We start from the raw sequence: 20,458 nt of genomic DNA, 5'->3' as shown, positions 1-20,458 counted from the left end.
CTATCATCTAAGGCAAGGGCTGATTTCTGTATCCATAGACTCAGAACAGAGACGGGCACATAATTAAGTATGAAGAGAAGTATTTCCTGAATGAATACATAAATAGATGAGTTATTTTTCCTATTATTTGCCCATCACCTCACCTCCTTCTTGCCTTCTCCTAACATTATAGTGCTCAGTATTTGCAGAACAAAATAAATTACTGCTAACAGCAGTTATCTCTCAGATATATGCAAAAAAGAAATGATTCAATATATGCCGAGTGAGGGACTAGATACCTTCACATAGACAGCATTCAGCCTCATAGCAGATAGGTTTAGAAGAACCAACTCTAGGAGGACGTCCAGTGCAGTATCAACTTCAGCTTCAGTCCCACTGCAGATATGGGTCACTAGGGCACCAACCACTTCCTATACAAAGAAGAATCAATAGGACAGTATGAAGCAAAACCATGGTACAGCCATCTTAAAGGGGTTCAGGCCTGAGGCCATTCCAATCTAAACTAGATTAAAATCTCTGTCTACCCTGTCCCATTGTCTAATTTTATTATCTAGTTTTCATTTATGTTGGATTCAGGAGGTTTAGGATTAAACTATACTACCGTGTAACTACACTACCATCCAGACATTTCCTATAATTATCTTAGATAGTGAGCACTATCTAAACCAGTGATTTTCAACCAGTGTGCTGCAAAAATTTTTAAAACATGAAATACCTGACCATGTAGGGACACTGACTTCTGTTCCCTTAGACTGTCAAATAAAAAAGTGAAAACAGCCAACACAATAGTTGTCCAATGTGAAAGAATCAAAATCATACCTATTTTTTGTCAGTTCAGCAAAAGAATATGTTTTTTTGGTATGCTACAGAATTTTGTAAGTAGTTTATGTATGCCATAGATGAAAACAGTTGAAAATCACTGATCTAGTCCTTCCTGCATTTTCTCCATGGTCTTGCCTTTCTCCTTCTCCTATGGGTTAAACATTACCCTTTAAGTTGTGATTATATTTAATTTATTGAAATTTACTGAAAAGATGTCACTGGAGGAGCTAAAGGTTTTGAAAGTTTATTTGTTAAACTTGTATGTTTGAAGCAAACATGTGTTGTGATTTTAAGACAATGAGACAGTTCCAAAAAAATGTCTTAGACACACTTCTGCCTTTCCTTTATACTGCTGCTCCATACCGTACCAAGTCATACAGCTTCCTAGGCTGCAAGAGCTAGCTCATGCCAGTTGAATCTGTTGCTCTTTTAAATTTTTAAAACTTTGTCTTCATTTTTAAAAGTTCCATTCAAATGTGTTTTAACATTTTTAATAACAGGTATAGCATATATAACAAATACAGAATAAGACACTTTGTTCTTTGTTTTCATAATCACTTCCTTCAAGTACAGCCCTCCCCTCTTGTGGAGTGTGTTATTAACTTTTGTGTCTCCTGTTCATAGGAATAGGATGAAGCCCTTAGACTTTCTCCTTCATTGTTTTTTTTGCCACATTTTTTCCCTAGGAAACTCCAGGATCAACTGGCAGTTGATCATTTGCAGCTAAGTTTTAAGACTGCAACTCCTGTACCGTGAAAACCTCCTGATAATCCCAGCCCTTTAAGCCACAGTTTATTTAAAGCATCTGGATCTGAATCTTTATTTTAGACTCAAGAAAATTTTAGAGCTCAAAACATAGAGTTTATCCCTCCTACCCAGCCTTTTCCTTTTATCAAGATTAGGACTAAAACTAAGTTTTCCCAACTCTCACTTCAGAGCTTTCTCCTTCAACGTCTCCAACCAACAAGAAACAAATAGCAGATCACATGCAAGTCACTTGGAACTGCATTTCCTCCTATTCCCTCCTTTCCAAAATAAATATTTCAACATACCTGCTGGCAGTAATTGTCAAAAAACTTAAATGCATATTTATACAGGAGACTGCCAAACAAAATGATACTCGGGTCTAGAGAGTGCAACAAATTCTGAGCCAGTGATAGAATGGACGGAAAAACATCCTTAAGAACCTTGAGGGAAAAGAGGAGAGAAAAAAAAAGTTGTGGGAAAAACTTAGTTATTGTAGCACCAAGAGTTACTAACCCTTTGGAAAGTGAGATTTCTCCTAGCCAACTCTCATTTTAACTAAAGAAAATTTAATCATTGCTTTACTCAGAATATTCCTTTATCATTCTATATTTTCTCCCTGGGTCAATGAGATTCAATATAAATTAAGAATTAATCTGGAAGCTCTAAGAAATTACATTGCAAGCCTAATAGCATTGTTTGTATCTGCTGAATTTGGGATTAGAATCCAGATCTTCTAAATCCCACTTTCGTTACTCAATCATACTGTTTTCCCCAGTGATAAACTAGGCCTTCTCTTCCATGGTTAGGATTTGAAGTCAATCTATAAGGTTCAATGCTAATTAAACCGATTTCTTTTAAAGATAACAAAACTAATCTTATTGCACCAAGAAAGCATTATTGGATCCAGAGTAAATAAGTCCAGCTTCTTTACTGATATCATCTCAATAAAAAGAAAATTTAAATTAAGCAATGAATTGGGTATAAGCTTTACTGAGGAAAACACAGCATAAAATTATGCATAGCTTCTGCCCTCTGGAAAATTATAGCCCAAAACATATATGACTGCCAAAAATAAGCAGAGAAAGAACTTCGAGAAAAAAATAATATAAACGTTAAATCCATTTCTAAATATAAAATCTTAAGACCCAACTACATATTTTCATTAGCTTCTAGCTCAAGCCCCAAACCACTGGTCTACCAGTTTTCTAAGAAGGCACACACTGTTAATATCCTAAATATTCACCTGAAAACACCATTCCTACCTTACAAAATCCTAATCTGAATGGTTTATATTACAATAAGAATGATCACCTAAGGTCACAATGTTGAATGGCCAAAGAGTAATGGTTCAGTAGATGCATAATTATGTCTCTACTAATATTTCTCCATTCTGTTATGCTCAGGGTTTTTAAAAACTACTTAAAACAGAGATACACAAAACAAGTTTGTCAAGCTGCAGATAACAAATGTTTAATATAAAATTAAGATCTGAAAGTCTCAATCAGCTTGAATAATGGGATAAAATTAACAAGATGTAATTTTAGGTGGGAGCTATAAAGCCTTCCATTTTAGGTTAAAAATCAGTTATATATATATGTATATATATATATATATATATATATATATATATATATATTAGAATACCAGAATTAAAATACTTTCTATAAAAAAAGAATTTGGGGCTTAAGTCTAATAAGCTCAACATAAACCAATTTTATGACCTTTTCACTAAAAAGATGAAAAACTATCTTAGGTTGGTTTTATTAACATCATAATGTCCCCATCAAAATAAGTAATAATCTACTAGGTTTTGAAATATACTGAGTTCCCTGTCAATATCAACACCTGGCAAAGGTGGTGATGTCAAGACTGCCACACTGGGTAGGAAAGGTTACAATGACCTCTCTATACCTTACCTTTCATAGTAATGTTGTCTGATTCTCTGACACTTACCAAGTAATGAATAAAGAATGTACTGTACAGCAGCTGGTCTTGAAAGCAGCCTGATCGAATCTTATTTCTTAGCACCCTCTCAATATACTTCTTTGTCTGAGTGTTGGTGCTATAGATGATGAGAAGCATCACCAGGTCAAAAGTCTATTGTCAATAAATATGCAACAACAGGAAAATGGTTTAATAAATCAATACATTTACTACCATGAAATAGCAGCTCTCAATTTTTTTCAATTAAAACACAGAATGAATGATACTCATTTGCTAAACACACCCACAGGAGTACCACCTACATTTTTACAAAACCCAGAAATATTTTTCAGAGAAATAGAGTGCCACAACTATTAACCACTAGTATCTTTTTTAAAAAAGATTTTATTTACTTTTAGAGATAGTGGAAAGGAAGGAGAAAGAGAGGGAGAAAAACATCAATTTGTGGTTGCCTCTCATGTGGCTCCCACTGGGGACTTGGCCTGCAACTTAGGCGTGTGCCCTAACTGGGAATCGAACCAGCGACCCTTTGGTTCACAACCTAAACTCAATCCACTGAGCTACACTAGCCAGGACAACCACTGGTATCTTTTAAGAAAACACTGAAATACAAGTGAAAGTACTATTATTACTGAAACAACTTTAAACAGCTTAATATTTATTAAAGAAAAAATTATACTTGCCAACATTAGCATATATTTTCATCACTATTAGGAAAATTACTCTGTGAAAAGTTAGATGGTAAATATTTGTCAATATGACTGTGCAACCCACTGTTCCAGCTCCAGGGTATAAAGCCTCTGACTGAAAACTCCTGTGGGGGTTGAGGCAGCAGCAGGAGAAATTCCCAGCCTCACAGGAAAGTTCGTTAGAGAGACCCACTAGGTCCAGAATATACACAAGCCCACCCACTCAGGAATCTGCACCAGAAGGGCCCAATTTGCTTGTGGGTAGTGTGGGAAGCGACTGAAAGCCAGCAGAGAGCAGAGCAAGGGGCACTGTTCCCTTTTGGTCCCCTCCCCCACAACATAGCCAGGTGGGTTTCCCCACCCTGGTGAACACCTAAGGCTCCACCCCTTACAACATAACAGGCCCACCGAGGATTAAAAAAAAAGGCCCAAATGAAAGAACAGATCAAAGCTGCAGAAAAAAATGCAACTAAGCCATGAAGAGATAGCCAACCTATCACATAAAAAAGACCCAGGAAGCAATGTGAAATAAAGAAAAATCTACAGGAAACCAACCCATTGGGAAGGAAACCAGAACTCAAATCAACAGTTTGAAACAAAAGGAAGAAAAAAATGTTCAACCAGAACAAAAGGAAGAAATAAGAATTCAGAAAAATGAGGAGAGGCTTAGGAACCTCCAGGACAACTTTCAACATTCCAACTTTAGAATCATAGGGGTACCAGAAGGAAAAGAGGAAGACCAAGAAATTGAAAACTTATTTGAACAAATAATGAAGAAGAATTTCTCCAATCTAGCAAAGAAAATAGAGTTTCAGGAAGTCCAGGAATCTCAGAGTCCCGAACAAGTTGGACCCAATGAGGAACACACAACACACAAAGGCACATCATAATTTATATTAGCCAAGATTAAAGATAAGGAGAGAATCTTAAAAGCAGCAAGAGAAAAGGAGACAGTAACCTACAAAGGAGTTCCCACTAGACTATGAGCTGATTTCCCAAAAGAAACCTTTCAGGCAACAAGGGGCTGGAAAAAAGTATTCCAAGTCATGAAAGGCAAAGATCACTTTATCTAGCAAAGCTATCATTTATACTAGGAGGGCAGATAAAGTGCTTCCCAGATAAGGTCAAGTTGAAGAGTTCATCATCACCCAGCCCCTGTTATATGAAATGTTAAAGGGACTTATCTAAGAGAAAAAAAGATAAAATATGAACATTAAAATGACAACAAACTCACAGCTATTAACAACCAAACCTAAAAAAAACAAAAACAAACTAAGCAAATAACTAAAATAGGAACAGAATCACAGAAATGGAGATCACATGCAAAGTTATCCGTGGGGGAGGGGGAGGAGGAAGGTACAGAGAATAAGTAGCACAAACGGTAGGTAGAAAATAGACAGGGGGAGGGCAAGAATAGTATGGGAAATGGAGAAGCCAAAGAACTTACATGTACAACCCATGGACATGAACTAAAGGTGCAGAATGAGGGTGGGAGGGGGTGTGCAGGACATAAAGGGAGGAAAATGGGGTAACTGCAATAGCATAATCAGTAAAATATATTTAAAAATATCTGTCAATATGAAAAAGGTTAAATAAATTATGAGAGTCACTTTCAGAATATTACATAGCCATAAAAATGAGGTTATATTTTGACAAAGACATTCATGACATATTGTGTAAAAAATGTTTTGAAAAAGTAATCTGCAAGATGTTAATCATAGTAAAATTCTATTTTTGTAAAAACAATATATAAGTCCATATATGTAAAAGAGGGGGCATGCCTGTATTCACATGAATAGGAAAAAAATCTTTAAGAATAATTATCCTTGAAGAATGGCATCAAGAGTAAAGGGAAACTTCATTTTTCACATTTTTAGATTCTTTGTGGGGTTTCTTCCTCCCCAATTAGATTAACTATGTTTTAAAAAGTTAAAAAGTTGAACAGGAAAAAAAAAAGAATAAAAAAATTACTGGAAACTCACAGTAAACAGCAAACAACAAATAATCCAATTAAAAATGGGAGAGGATCTGAAAAGATATTTTCCTAAGACCTACAGATGGCCAACAGGTAAATAAAAGGGATTCGACATCACTAATGATCAAGGAAATGCAAATCAAAACCACAGTGAGATATCACCTAATACATGTCAGAGTGGCTATCATTAAAAAAAAGAAATCAACAAATAACAACTGCTAATAAGGATGTATGTGAAAAAAAGGGTACCCTTGTGCACTGTTGCTGGTAATGTAAGTTGGGACAGCCATTACAAAAACACTATGGACGTTCCTCAAAAAATTAAAAAATATAAGTACCATAGATCCAATAATTCCATTTCTGAGTATTTATCTGAAGAAAACAGAAACACTAATTTGAAAAGATATCCACCACTATTTACAAAAGCCAAGACATGAAAATAACCTAAGCATCCACCAATGGATGAATGGATAAAGACCCCATAAGCTTGCCATTTGCAATGACATAGATAGACCTCTAGGGCATTATGCTAAGTGAAATAAGTCATACAAAGAAAGACAAATATCACATGATCTCACTTATTTGTGAACCTAAACAAAACAAAACCAAACCAACTTCACAGATATAGAGAACAGATTGATAGTTACCAGAGGCAGGGTGAAGCAGGTTAAAAGGTATAAATTTCCAGTTATAAAATAAGTCATGAGGATGTAATGTACATCATGGTGTCTGTAGTTAATTATGGACACTATCCATTTGTAAGTTGCTAAGAGAGTAGATCACGAGAAAAAATTTATAACTGTGTGGTCATGAATGTTAACTAGACTTATTGTGGTGATCATTTTGCAATAGATACAAATACTGAATCATCATGTTGTAACCCTGAAACTTATATGTTAATCTTATCTTTAAAAAGATATTTTAATAAAAGTTACATGTTCTAATTTAAAAAACAAAAAAAACTTTAAAAACAAATTACTTGGGACAACTCTTCACTGAAGGCCCTGCTCATTTAGGTACCAAAATTGGGAATCATTACAACAGAACAGAATACAGCTATTAAAAACGACAACAGGCATGCGATCTCCCTCCTGGGAGCACACCTGCATGTTTCCCTTCATCTTCTTCTTCCCCCACAGGTGTGCCCCCCACAGGTGTGCATCTCCTAAACTCTAAGAGACCCCATAAGACTTGCAACCAGGAAAGCAATGAGCAGCAGCAGCTCCTTCCAGGCTAAGCGCCCGAACCTGTCTCCAAGGCCCCCTATTCTGATTTCTCAGAGCGCCGAAGTAGCCCTGCCTAGACTCTCTTCTGTTACTTCTTCTACCCTAGCCCCTTCCTTGTTTCACTGTCCCCAGCTTTAATAAACGTCCTCTCAAAATGAAAAAAAAAAAAAAAAAAGACAAAGATAATGTAGAAACTTGCAACAAGTTTGTCACATAATACCAAGAGGAAAAAAATCAAAATTATACAATGATTATAGAAATCTGTAAAATAGGTATGCAGGTGGCCAAGGGTCATGCAAAAATAAAAAGTTGTTTTAGGATATTTTGATCCCCCTCACAAAACAATTATTGACTTTTTCATTGCTTTACTCATTAACATCAAAGCTTTAAAAACAGTCATCTATAGCCCTGACTGGTGTAGCTCAGTGGATTGAGCATGGGCCTGCAAACCAAAAGATCAAGGTTCGATTCCCCGTCGGGGCACATGCCTGGGTTGCAGGCCAGTTCCCGGCAGGGGCCAGTCCCCAGCAGGGGATGCACCAGAAGCAACCATGCATTGATATTTCTCTCCTTTTCTCCTTCCCTTCCCTTCTAAAGATAAATAAGTAAAATTTAAAAAATATATAGTCAATATTAATAAAATTATTAAAATAAAAAAAACAAAAACAAAACAAAAGAAAAAAGTCATCTAAAAATTAAATAATCCAACTAACAAAAATCCCACAAAACAAAACCCATTCCAACAATCCTTAAAGAAAACTAATCAATACATAAACAGTCAGTCATCTGGCTTCTTGACGGAAGGAAATATTTCCAGAACTAAGTCAGATTCAGTACCATTGCCTTGACAGTGGATGGATTCACTCTGGTCAGGTCTAGATGGGCAAAGAAAAGCAAAACATGGAATGCCATTACCTTGACAATTATATTTGGTGGTAGGGAAGGCAATCAGATACAGGGCCCTGACTGATGACCCAGGTAACTCCAGTTACCAACTCCTCAGGAGTAGGGAGTTGGCTTCTTTGACTGCAACTTGCTACACTTGTTTGGAATGTTAATATTTTCCTTCATAGACATTTTAGATTCATTTTATTGCCAGAATAATGAGTTGAGAAGACCATCTGGCATATCACCCCTTCATGGCATCTTCCCCAGACAGCTAATTTATATTAGAACAGCTAGAGAAGGCACAGAGAGATGACTGGAAGGAGTACGAAAGAAAGCAGGAAAAAAAACACTGACCAATTTCACTAACTTTAATATTTAAAATCCATAGTATATGATCATTACCTTGTGTTCAGACTCTGGATGAGTGCGTTCAATTGCCTGGAAAAACAGGGGTCACAAATACATCACGACACATTGGCAGAACACTTCTCACAGTATTCAGCATGTTATGCTCTCTTATTTGAGAAGCAAGCAACCACTATGCATTATTTCTACTTGAGTACTTGAGTAACTTTTAAGATTTATTTCAACTTAACCTTTACTTACACATGTCACTAACACCCATCTCCTCCTTAATGTTTAGAGTTCCAAAGATCTCACTCACCTTAATCCAGGCTTCTGCAATGGTTTTCTCATATCGAACAGCTGACTTTATTACGTCAAAGAGGAGAAAAACACAGTCCTCACCGCTGTTTTCTTGATTTCCTGAAGAACTAAGTAGCAGAAGGAGGGAAAAATCATTCTTCCATTTAACACAGAGGGACCTGTAAGATCTGGGTTCCTGTTTACTACCCAGGTACCCTGGAATGAGTCACAACTTCACATATAAAATGGCCAATAAACTCATACTTCAGTCTACCTGGAATTGATGTGAATAGCCAAGAAAATACACACACTTGACTTGAAAAAAATGTATAGTATTACATTAGTGTAACAGTACCACCATTATTTATAGTTGTGAGTATTAAGATCTACTGTACTGGCTTCAGAATAAATGTTCAGAAAACTTTCCTTGCCTATATGAGAAAAAGGATGATTAACGGCTGATGAAGTTATACCTCATTCGTCCTTTATTTTTCAACCTGCTTTGGGAAGTCTGCAACAGTGATGGCAAAATACAATGCTGCAAATCCAACATCTCCCGAAGCTCAGAAACTACCTGTGAAAAAGAAATATTAGCTATGTGTTCTGCTCATGCATAGCAGATAGGCACAGTCTACTATCTCAATAGTACTGTAAAAATCTTCTGAAATACTGAGGAAATATAACTATTTAATTTTTGATTTTAGAGGGAGAGGAAAGGAGAGAGTGAAAGACAAATTCGTTGTTGCACTTGTTTATGCATTCACTGGTTGATTTTTGTACGTGCCCTGACCAGGATTCGAATCCACAACCTTAGCATATGGGGATGAAGCTATTAACCAACTGAACTACCTGGCCACGGCCATGAAGTAGTACGATTAAATGTTAGAAAAAGCATTTTGAAAAAGAGAGTTGATAAAAATAGCTAATGCAAGTATAGTATATCATCATACCCTTCGAAATTCTAGAACTTGAGATATTACACTGATATAGCAAATATAACCTGTAGCAGCTAATATACAGCAATAATATAGAACATCTGGTAAGTAGATCCATTCTCTCTCCTGAATACCATCTAAATTAATGAGTATTTTAAATTAGTTTGGGGACAGAGAAGAGCAATTAGAACCTATTAATTTAAATAACTTATCTTCATCTAAGTTAGCCTTTTTAAAAATCCTTACCCAAGGACATTTTTTTCATTGCTTTTAGAAAGAATGGGGGCAAAGGGAAAGGGAGAGGAAAAGAAAGAAGGAAAAGAAGAGGAAGCAGGGGAAGGGGGGAGAGAGAGACAGAAACATTGATGTGAGAGAGAAACATCGACTGGTTGCCTTCTTGTAGGTGCCCAACCAGGGATCAAACCTGCAATCTTTTGGTCTAAGTGAGATGCTCCAACCAACTGAGCCACACCAGCCAGGGCTAAGTTAGTCTTTTTTGATTGCTGAGTTTCACAAGGGTATCACTGCTCTCCTCTGTAGTCTCTAGGATCTAGCACCTTATTGGTGTTTGTTGGGAAATAATAGGGTACCTCAAGTGCATCTGTGGCTGTTACAGAATGAAGAATGAACTTGATTATCACAGGTAAGTCTTCCAATTTCACAGATGACAGCTTACCCATTACCAGCTGGCGGACCTAAACATAAAAAAATCATGAAAACCTTAAATATTCTCATGTTAATACCTCAACCTAGTACTGAGTTGGTGGATAAAATTAGAAAAATCACTTCTTTCAGTTTTCTCACATGTAATTTAGGAAGAAAAACATCTTATTTCGTTTTATTTTTTTCTAAATTCTAAGCTTTCAATTATTAATGACCAGCTTCTTGTGATAAATGCATGGTATTATCTCACATTTTTGGAGCCTGAATTTTCCACTACCTAGAGAAAGGCATAAAAAATTGTTATTCCTATAGGAAGCAATTTATAAATATTCAGGCATTAAAAAAGATTACCACTAAAACTTACTGCTTAAAACAGAGCAATGATCTATCATAGTATGGAACATGAAATTCATTGAAAAACAAAAGAGATCAAATGTCATTCATTATTGTTTCAAAAGGAAATATTCAGTGAATATGACTGCTCCAAAACAATGACCAACTTACACTGGTTTTGGAAGGTGAGAAAGCTAGCTCTGTCTCTGAAATGCAGAGTCCTTCCTACCTGAGACAGGAGCTGTGGGTCAAGCTGGAGGCTGGAAAGGACATCCAGGATTGGGACAGTGAGTGAAGTATTCTCTGTTAGAAGGTCACTGTGAATGGTGGAAAAAGAGAAAAGCTGTGCAACTTTTAACAGAGCTGGGCAGATAACAACTTGGAAAAACCACTCAAAGTATGAGAAGAAAGGATATACTTACTTCCCATTAAATTATGGTTTATAGTATGTTTCATTAAAAACTATTGTGATAAAAAATATATGCTCATTATAAAAAATTCAAACAATACATAGAAACAAGACTCCAACCTCACCATCCCCACTACCCAGAGGTAATAGAATATTGAATTTGGTACATATCCTTTCTAAGAAAAAAAAAGTATAATTACAATGCTGTGTAATAAACATGACGGATGTTATGTGCAAAGTGCTACAGGAACACAGGATAGAGAAGGAAAGGAGAGTGATAGATTCTAAGGCTACGCAAAAGGACAGATGGAATTAAGCAAGCAAAGTTGATGTTATAGTGCTATACCCAGAACCATCCTGCCCGAAAGTACAAGGACAAGAAACCACTGAACATTTTTGGAGATAGCTTTGCACACAGCTAGAGAAAAAGAAGTATTGCAAACCAAATTTTTTTGAACTACCAATTCTAGGATAAGCAAGAAGGTGCATTAAAACAGAAACACGCCCTGACCCACATGGCTCAATTAGCTGGACATAATCCTACAAGGCAAAAGGTCACTGGTTCGATCTCCGGTCAGGGCACATACCTGGGTATGGGTTGGGTCCCAGGTTGGGGTGCACAGAAGAACCAACCAATTGATGTTTCTCTCTCACACTGATGTTTCTCTCCCTACCTTTCTCCCTCCCTTCCCCACTCTCTAAAAATAAATAAATAAAATCTTAAAAAATAATAAAAAAAAGAAAAACACTATCATACAGGGATACTGTTCTCTCCTTAATTACTGTCCTACCAATTATTATTTTTCACATAAGTAATAGTAAGCAGTGAGTCTTGGCAATAAATCTGATGTAGCAATGTGCATCAGAATGAATTATTTAGGGACAAAAGAATGTAGATGTTTCCTAAAGTCCATGAATGATTAAAACATTTTTTTAAAGATTTTATTTATGTATTTTTAGAGAGGGTATGGGATGGAGAAACAGAGGGAAAGAAACATCATTGACCAGCTGCCTCTCATTCACACCCCACCTGGAGACTGGGGCTACAACCCAGGCATGCACCCTGACCAGAAACTGAACCAGTGACCGACCCTTCACTTTGCAGGACAACACTCAACTAACTGAGCTACACTAGTCAGGGCCACAAATGATTCTGTTGTATGGTCGTGACTGAGGACTGCTTGGGTGGGGGAAATGCTAATGAAACAAAGGCATCATGTTTAAGACTGCAGAGAATAAATTTATAGACCGAAACCTAAGCCAGACTGCATATTCACAACAGATATACCTTTAAAAGCTTTGGTACATGAATTTACTAAATATATACTCATTTTAAGAAAAACATAGCTTACTCATCGTAGGTAAGTATCTTCTTCCATATAAAATAGAAACACATTACACTACTTTTTGCATACTGCAATGATAAGGCTCCCAGAGTAAAGCCTTGCTCTTTAGGATGGCAACAAGGTGCTTACCCACCTGAGTTCTTTCCCCACATCAGCATGCTGGGAATCTCCTAGGATCTCAGGTAGGCTGGTGATGAAATCATGCTGAAGGTACACTGGAGCAATACTGATCAGCTGCATGATCTTGGTGGTGAGATCCTGCAGAAGAGGAGACTATTAGAATTGGAGTATATTACCAAGAAGAGAGAAAGACTTCATACGCGTGAAATGTAGAGTTGCAATTATTTTGGGTACAATATGACAACTATAAACACACTCAAGCTCAAAAACAAAATTCAGAGGTAAATGACCTAGAAATGTTCTTTCTTTAAAAATTATATTTTATTGATTATGCTACTACAACTGTCCCAATTTTTCCCCCTTTATCTACCTCCATCAAGCACCCACCAGTCCCTCATGCAATCCCCACACAATTGTTCATGTCCATAGGTCATGCATACAAATTCTTTGGCTACTCCATTTCCTATACTGTACTTTACCTCCCCATGGCTATTCTGTAACTACCTATTTGTACTTCTTAATCCCCTCACCTCTTCACCCATTCTCCCATATTCCCCTCCCATCTGGCAACCATCAAAACCCTCTTTGCATCCATGACTCTGTCTCTGTTCTTGTTTGCTTAGTTTGTTTTTTAGATTCAATTATTGACAGATATGTATTTATTGCCATTTTATTGTTCATAGTTTTGATTTTTTAATTAAATAAGTCCCCTTAATGTTTCATATAATAATGGCTGGGTGATGATGAACTCCTTCAGTTTTTTCTTATCTGGGAAGCTCTTTATCTACCCTTCAATTCTAAAAGATCGCTTTGCTGGGTACAGCAATCTTGGCTGTAGGTCCCTGCTTTCATCAGTTTAAATATTTCTTACTAGTCCTTTCTGGCCTGCAAAGTTTCTTTTGAGAAATCAACTGACAGTCTTATGGGAACTCCCTTGTAGGTAGGTAACTCCTTTTCTCTTGCTGCTTTTAAGATTCTCTCTTTATCTTTGACATTTGATATTTTAAATATCCAAGCTGGATGTGTCTTGGAGTGGGTCGTTTTGCAACCATCTTGTTTGAGATTCTGTGCTTCCTGAACTTGCATGTCTTTTTCCTTCAACAAACTAGGGAGGTTTTCTTTTATTATTTTTCATATATATTCCCAATTTCTGCTCTTTCTTTTTCCCTTCTGGTACTCCTAAATGTGAATGCTGGACTGCTTAAAGTTGTCCCACACTGTTCACACTATCCTCATTTTTTGGATTTTTTTTTCTTATTGTTCCAATTGATTTTTTTAAAAATTTTATTTATTTATCTTTAGAGGGGAAGGGGGGAAGGAGAGAGGGAGAGAAACATCAATGTATGGTTGCCTTCGTGCATCCCCTGCTGGGAACTGGCCTGCAGGGAACCAGCCTGCAACCCAGGCGTGTGCCCTGACTGGGAATCGAACCGCGATTATCTGGCTCGCAGGCCCACGCTCAATCCACTGAGCTACACCAGCCAGGTCCCAATTGATTTTTTAATTTGCTTCCTTATGTTCCAAATCACTGATTTAATTCGCAGCTTCATCCACACTACTGTTGTTTCCCTATAAATTGTTCCTTTTTAAATTAATATATCTTTTGTTTCTGACTGGATCTTTTTTATGCTGCTGAGGTCCTCACCAAGTTCTTTGAACATCCTTGTAACCAGTGTTTTGAACTCTGCATCTGGTAGATTGCTTATCTCCATTCTGTTTAGTTCCTTTTTAGGAGTTTTGATCTGTTCTTTCATTTGGGCCATGTTTCTTTGTCTCTTCATTTTGACAGCTTCCCTGTGTTTGTTTCTGTGTATTAGGTAGAGCTGTTTTGACTCCCTGTCTTGTTAACGTAGCCTAATGTAGTAGGTGTCCTGTAGGGTCCAGTGGCACAGCCTTCCCTATCATCCAAGCTGAGTACTCAAGGTGTGCCCTTCTTGTGGGCTGAGTACACTTGTAGTTGAGCATTGGTTGCTGTTGGCAGATCAATGGGAGGGATTTACCCAGGCCGGTCAGCTGCAAGGATTGACTGTGACCACCGACCACCAACCTCTGCCCTCCATGGAGGATCAGCTGTGCAGGGACAGGATTGTGGTCTGTAGCTATCCACTGAGTATGCCGGCCCTGGGATTTCCCAGGTGGTACAAGGTCAGCCCCACCTGTGTTTTGCCCAAGGCCACTCTGCCTGAGCATTCTGAGATGGCTGCTACTTGTGCTAGGCTTAAAGATTCCCAGGGGTAGCCAAGCTATGAATCTAGGCTGGCTACTGCTAGTGCTAGGCCTGGGGCCATTTAGCAAGAGGTATGGGGGCTGGGGACTCACTGAGCCCAACTGTTGCTTGTTTGAAAGGATTTAGAAATTTGTGAAGCATGAGCCAAGACCAGCCATCCATATAGAAAAGACACTGGAGTGTGCCTGTAAGTTGGGTGGGACAGAGTCTCAGGGGATCTCCAGGGGTGGGGTCCAACATTGTTAGTCAGGTTGATGGAGTTTCAGATATGGTATCCGCCTGCTGGCTCTGTGGGGAAAGGGTTCAGAAAAGGGACAATGACCTTTGCCTACCTTTCTGTCTGGGAGAAAGCTGTCTCTGAGTTCTTGCCTTGATGCCAGACACTTCAGTTCCTTCCTATATGCCACTGGTACCTTTCAAGTTGCTATTTCCATGCTGGAGCTCAGAGGGAGTGAGTCTAAGTAAGTCTGTGTGTGGGTTCTTTAAGAAGAACTGCTTGGGACTCCAGAAGTTTTCTACCACTGACTCAATCCCTGCTGGTTTTTCCAGCCAGAAATTAAGGAGACTTATCGTCCTGGCACTGAAACCCTGAGCTGGGGTCCTGGTATGGGGCTAGGACTCCTTGATCTTGAGATAACCCTCCAGAATTTTTAGCTACTGTACATAGATATGGGACCAGCCTGTTACACATCTCCACCCCTTTTATCAGTCTGGAAGGATGTGCTTTCTTTAACTGCATAGTTGTTGGACTTTATTCAACTCAATTTCTGATGGTTCTTCATGATGGCTGTTCTATAGGTTAGTTGTAATTTTGATGTGGTTGTGTGAGAAGGCTAGCTGTGCTGCCACCTTACTAGAAGCTGCCCAACCCAGAAATTTTCATAAGTGAGATGGCAAATAGAAAAAAAAAAAAAAGTAGTGTGGCCCTGGCTGGTGTGGCTCAGTTGGTTGGAGCATCGTCCTGTACACCAAAAGATGAGGGGTTTGATTCCCAGTCAGGGCATATACTTAGGTTGCGAGTTTGATCCCCAGTTGGGGCTCATGTAGAAAGCAACCAATTGATGTTCCTCTTCCACATCAATGTTTCTTTATCTCTCTCTCCCCCTTCCTCCTTCTCTAAATTTAATAAACTCATTATTAAAAATTTAAAAAGAAAGGAAAAGTAGCCCTGGCTGGTATAGCTCAGTGGATTGAGTGCGGGCCTGCGAACCAAGATCGTGGTTCAATTCCCAGTCAGGGCACATGCCTGTGTTGCAGGCCAGTTCCCAGCTGGGGATGCAGGAGAGGCAACCATACATTGATGTTTCTCTCCCTCTCTCCTTCCCTTCCCCTCTAAAGATAAATAAATAAAATCTTTAAAAAATAAAAGAGAGGACTTCCGCCAAGATGGAGGTTTAGGTGGATGTGCCGTGCCTTCTCACACAACCAAGTTTAGGGACAACTAAATATTAGCATCAGAAAACACAACCAGAACACGGAAAATTGAACTTTTCGGAAGTCCGTTAACAACAAATTCTTCAGCCCGACCGGTAAGGAGCGAAACCGGCGTCTCGTGAGGGATTGCACAGGAGGACTCCAGTCGGACGGACCCAGGCGCGGAATCCAGACGCGCGAATCCAGACGCACGGGTTCCAAACCCAGGACTGGACCTAGTGAGCGACCGAGCAACCCACCGGGTGAGCGACTGCTGAGGAGACAGTGGGGAGGCGGTGCTGCGTGTTGACTGCGGTTGCCTATCAGCGGGCGAGCGGACAGGCGAGGGAGTGGGCCATTGGACCGGGGCCGGCGGTCCCCGTGGCTTGCGGCAGTAGAGGGCGCCGCCATTTCCCCGCTCTGACCACGCCCCCACATACAGCGTCACAACCCAGCGACCTGGGAGTCAAGGCGCCGCTTCTCACATTTAAAGGGCCAGAACAGACCAAAAATGTCGCAGGAAGAGCTCAAAGCCCCAGAGATAAATCTAAGCGACGAAGAAATAGCAAAACTCTCAGACGCACAGTTTAAAACACTGGTCATCAGGATCCTAACAGATCTGGTTGATTATAGCCACAAATTAGAGAAACATATGAAGGCTAAACTAAGGGAAATGAATGGAATTCCACAGGAAACCCATAGAGATGAAAAGGAAACTGGGACTCAAATCAATGGAGTGGACCAGAAGAAAGCAAATAATGGCCAAACAGAAAAGAGTCAAGGAGCAAGAATTCAAAGAAATGAGGAGAGTCTCAGGAACCTCCAGGACATCTTTAAACGCTCCAATATCCGAATTATAGGGGTACCAGAAGGGGGAAAGACACAACCACCAGTGGAAAAATTATTTGAACAAATAATAAAAGAAAATTTCCCCAATCTGGCAAAGGAAATAGACTTCCAAGAAATCCAAGAAGCTCAGAGAGTACCAAAAAAGTTGGACTCAAGAAGAAACACACCAAGGCATATCATAATTACATTAGCCAAAATTAAAATGAAGGAGAGAATCCTAGAAGCAGCAAGAGCTAAGGGGGCAATCACCTACAAAGGAGTCCCCATCAGACTGTCAGCAGATTTCTCAAAAGAGACCTTACAGGCAAGAAGGGGCTGGAAAGAAATATTCCAAGTCATGAAATCTAAAGACCTACAACCAAGATTGCTCTATCCAGCAAAACTTTCATTTAGAATGGAAGGACAGATAAGGTGCTTCTCAGATAAGATCAAATTCAAGGAGTTCATCATCACCAAGCCCTTATTATATGAAATGTTAAAGGGACTTATCTAAGAAAAAGAAGTTAAAGAAACATGAACAGTGAAAGGACAACAAACTTACAGTTATTAACAACCACACCTAAAACGAAAGCAAACTAAAAGAACAGCTAGATCAGGAGTGGAAACATAGAAATGAAGATCTCAAGGAGGGTTAGCAACAGGGGAGTGGGAGGAGGAGGAGATGGGGGGAGAAGGTACAGAAAATAAGTAGCATAGACAGTAGATAGAAAATAGATGGGGAGGGCAAGAATAGCATGGGAAATATAGAACCTAAAGGACTTGAGACACATGGACATAAACTAAAGGGGGGTAATGGTGGGGATGGGGGGGCAAGGTGGAGGGGAATCAAGGGGGGAATAGAACAACTGTAACAGCATAATCAATTTTAAAAAATAAATTAAAAAATAAAAATAAATAAATAAATAAATAAAAGAGAAAGGAAAAGAGTAGAGTGGATAGTATATTACCTAATTGGTCTATTATATACTTTGTTTCATTTAATCTTCACAACTTTATGGGGTTTCTGTGACAATTCTCATTTTTAAAATGTGGGGATGTGTTGTTCAATGATACACAATTAGTAAAGGGCAGACTGCCCTTGCTGGTGTGGTTCAGTGGATTGGACGCCAGTCTACAAACCAAAAGGTTGCCGGTTTGATTCCCAGTAAAGGCACATGCCTGATTTGCAGGCCAGGTGCCCAGTTGGGAGTGGGTGAAAGGCAACCTACTGATATATCTCTGGTACATCAATGTTTCTCTCTCTCCCCTTCCCTCCTTTCCCCTCTCTCTAAAAATAAATAAAATCTTTTTCATTATTATTATTTTTTATTTTTGGAGAGAGGGGAAGGGAGGCAGAGAAACATCAGTGTGTGGTTGCCTCTCACATGCCCCCTCACTAGAGGCCTGGCCTACAATCCAGGCATGTACCCTGACTAGGAATTGAACCAGCCTGCCCTTTGGTTAACAGGCTGGCATTCAATCCACTAAGCCACACCAGCCAGGACAAATAAAATCTTTTAAAAAAAAAGGCAAAGCAAAAATTCAAGCCCAGATGAGACTCCCAAAACTCATGTTCTTCCAAGTAAAGATTTAGCCTTAGAATATCTGACAAAAATTAACATAATGATTTTAAGAACTCTGAAAAGAAGTGGTTCTTAAGTACTAGGCTCAAAACACATTGAACTTGACCAGGCCATTGTGGCTCAGTTGGATGAAGTCCCCCTTAAACTGAAAGGCTGCAGCTTCAATTCTTTGTCAGGGCACATGCCTAGGTTGTGGGTTTGATCCCTGGTGGGGGCATGAGTGAGAGACAACAGATCAACGTTTCTCTCTTACATCAGTATTTCTCTCCCTCTCCCTCACCTTCCCTCCCCCTGTCTCTAAAATCAATAAGCATGTCCTCTGGAGAGGATTAAAAAAGAAAAAATTGAACTTTACCAAGATGCTTGATAACAAGTAACAATTGCAAAAACTCTGAAATTTGCCTAAATACAGTTTTCTCCCTCATCTCTAGTGGATGCCTGATACCATGCATAGTACCAACCATATATATACTATGGTTTTTCCAATACATGCATACCAAATTAGGCACTCTAAGAGATTAATAATAATAATAAAATAGAACAATTATAACAATACACTATAATAAATGGTATGTGAATATGGTCTCTCTCAAAATATCTTATGGTTATTGCCCTTCTTGTGATGATGGAGAAGACAAAGTGCCAGTGTGATGAGATGTGGTGAGTTGAATGATGCAGACGTTGTGATGTAACATTAGGCTATGACTGACCTTCTGACAATACATCAGAAGAAGGATCTACCTGCTTCAGGTGATCCTGGACCAGAGTCATGATGGTGTCAATAGCTGGATGTCAGAAGAAACATCAATGGTTGGGAAAATTTAACATTTTCCTACCATGGATGACCATGGGTAACTGAAACCACAAAAAAGCAAAACTGCAGATAAGTGGAGACTTGTATATAATCAAATCGAAACATCTGCAGTGAAGTACAGTGGTGTGGGATCTCATCATTTTTGAGAAAACACAAAAATTTATGTACTTTGAAGTGCGAAATTGCTTTCCAAATATTTAATTTATTTAATAAATGCTCTCTAACCATTATAAGTAGGTAAATTTCTTTTTTTGGAGAAAGTTAATGGTTGAAATACTCATGATTCTCAAATTATCAAAGCTCAAAAAGTTGATGGATTTTTAAAATGTGAATTTTTCTGTTTAGAAAGGAGGCAACGTGAACGCCACCCACCGCCCCCAGCAAATTGCAAAAGTCTGATGAAGTATGGAAATGCACTCTTTAAATCTAAGAGATGAAAAAGTCCCTAGACCTACCTTGCTATCCACAACTTTGTCAAGCCATTTCAGTTGACTGATGATGAGGCGAGGCATGTTGATTCCATCACTGTTCATGCTGAAATATTGGGATAAGAAGACAAGGAACTTAGGCTTTCTGACTTATACATCAGCAGGCATTTCAGCCATTCAATTAACATTTACTGAATACTTAACTATGCCTTGTGCATTGTGCTAAACATACCATGTGATACAAAAAAAAGGCATGAGATATATGCTTATATGCCTTGAGAAAGATGTCTAGAGGAAGAGGTACTAAACTGTTAACCGTGGCCATATCTGGGAAAGGTTTACAGAGAGGGAAATAAAAGTCTAGAGAGTATCTCTCTTTTTTAAAAAATATATTTTATTAATTATGCCATTACAGTTGTTCTA

The 20,458-nt window shown here is 38.6% G+C and overlaps 1 protein-coding gene across 5 annotated transcripts in view; it reads right to left on the bottom strand.

Moving 5' to 3' along the window:
- FANCD2 (FA complementation group D2) overlaps window positions 1-20,458 on the bottom strand; it is a 113,433-nt gene that overhangs the window by 40,092 nt on the left and 52,883 nt on the right. For all 5 annotated transcript variants that reach the window (XM_053669468.1, XM_053669467.1, XM_053669472.1 and 2 more), the window contains exons 8-17: window positions 20,063-20,141; window positions 12,756-12,880; window positions 11,097-11,184; window positions 10,462-10,566; window positions 9,410-9,510; window positions 8,956-9,064; window positions 8,694-8,729; window positions 3,523-3,666; window positions 1,875-2,009; window positions 279-410 (exon numbers count right to left, since the gene is read on the bottom strand). In XM_053669468.1, the coding sequence (XP_053525443.1) occupies window positions 279-410; window positions 1,875-2,009; window positions 3,523-3,666; window positions 8,694-8,729; window positions 8,956-9,064; window positions 9,410-9,510; window positions 10,462-10,566; window positions 11,097-11,184; window positions 12,756-12,880; window positions 20,063-20,141 (1,054 nt within the window). The remainder of the gene's footprint in view (window positions 1-278; window positions 411-1,874; window positions 2,010-3,522; window positions 3,667-8,693; window positions 8,730-8,955; window positions 9,065-9,409; window positions 9,511-10,461; window positions 10,567-11,096; window positions 11,185-12,755; window positions 12,881-20,062; window positions 20,142-20,458) is intronic.

This window comes from Artibeus jamaicensis, unplaced genomic scaffold, assembly GCF_021234435.1.
Source record: "Artibeus jamaicensis isolate MK-2021 breed Jamaican fruit bat unplaced genomic scaffold, CSHL_Jam_final contig_519, whole genome shotgun sequence".
Taxonomy (NCBI): Eukaryota; Metazoa; Chordata; class Mammalia; order Chiroptera; family Phyllostomidae; genus Artibeus; species Artibeus jamaicensis.
This window is presented reverse-complemented; position numbering and strand designations above follow the sequence as displayed.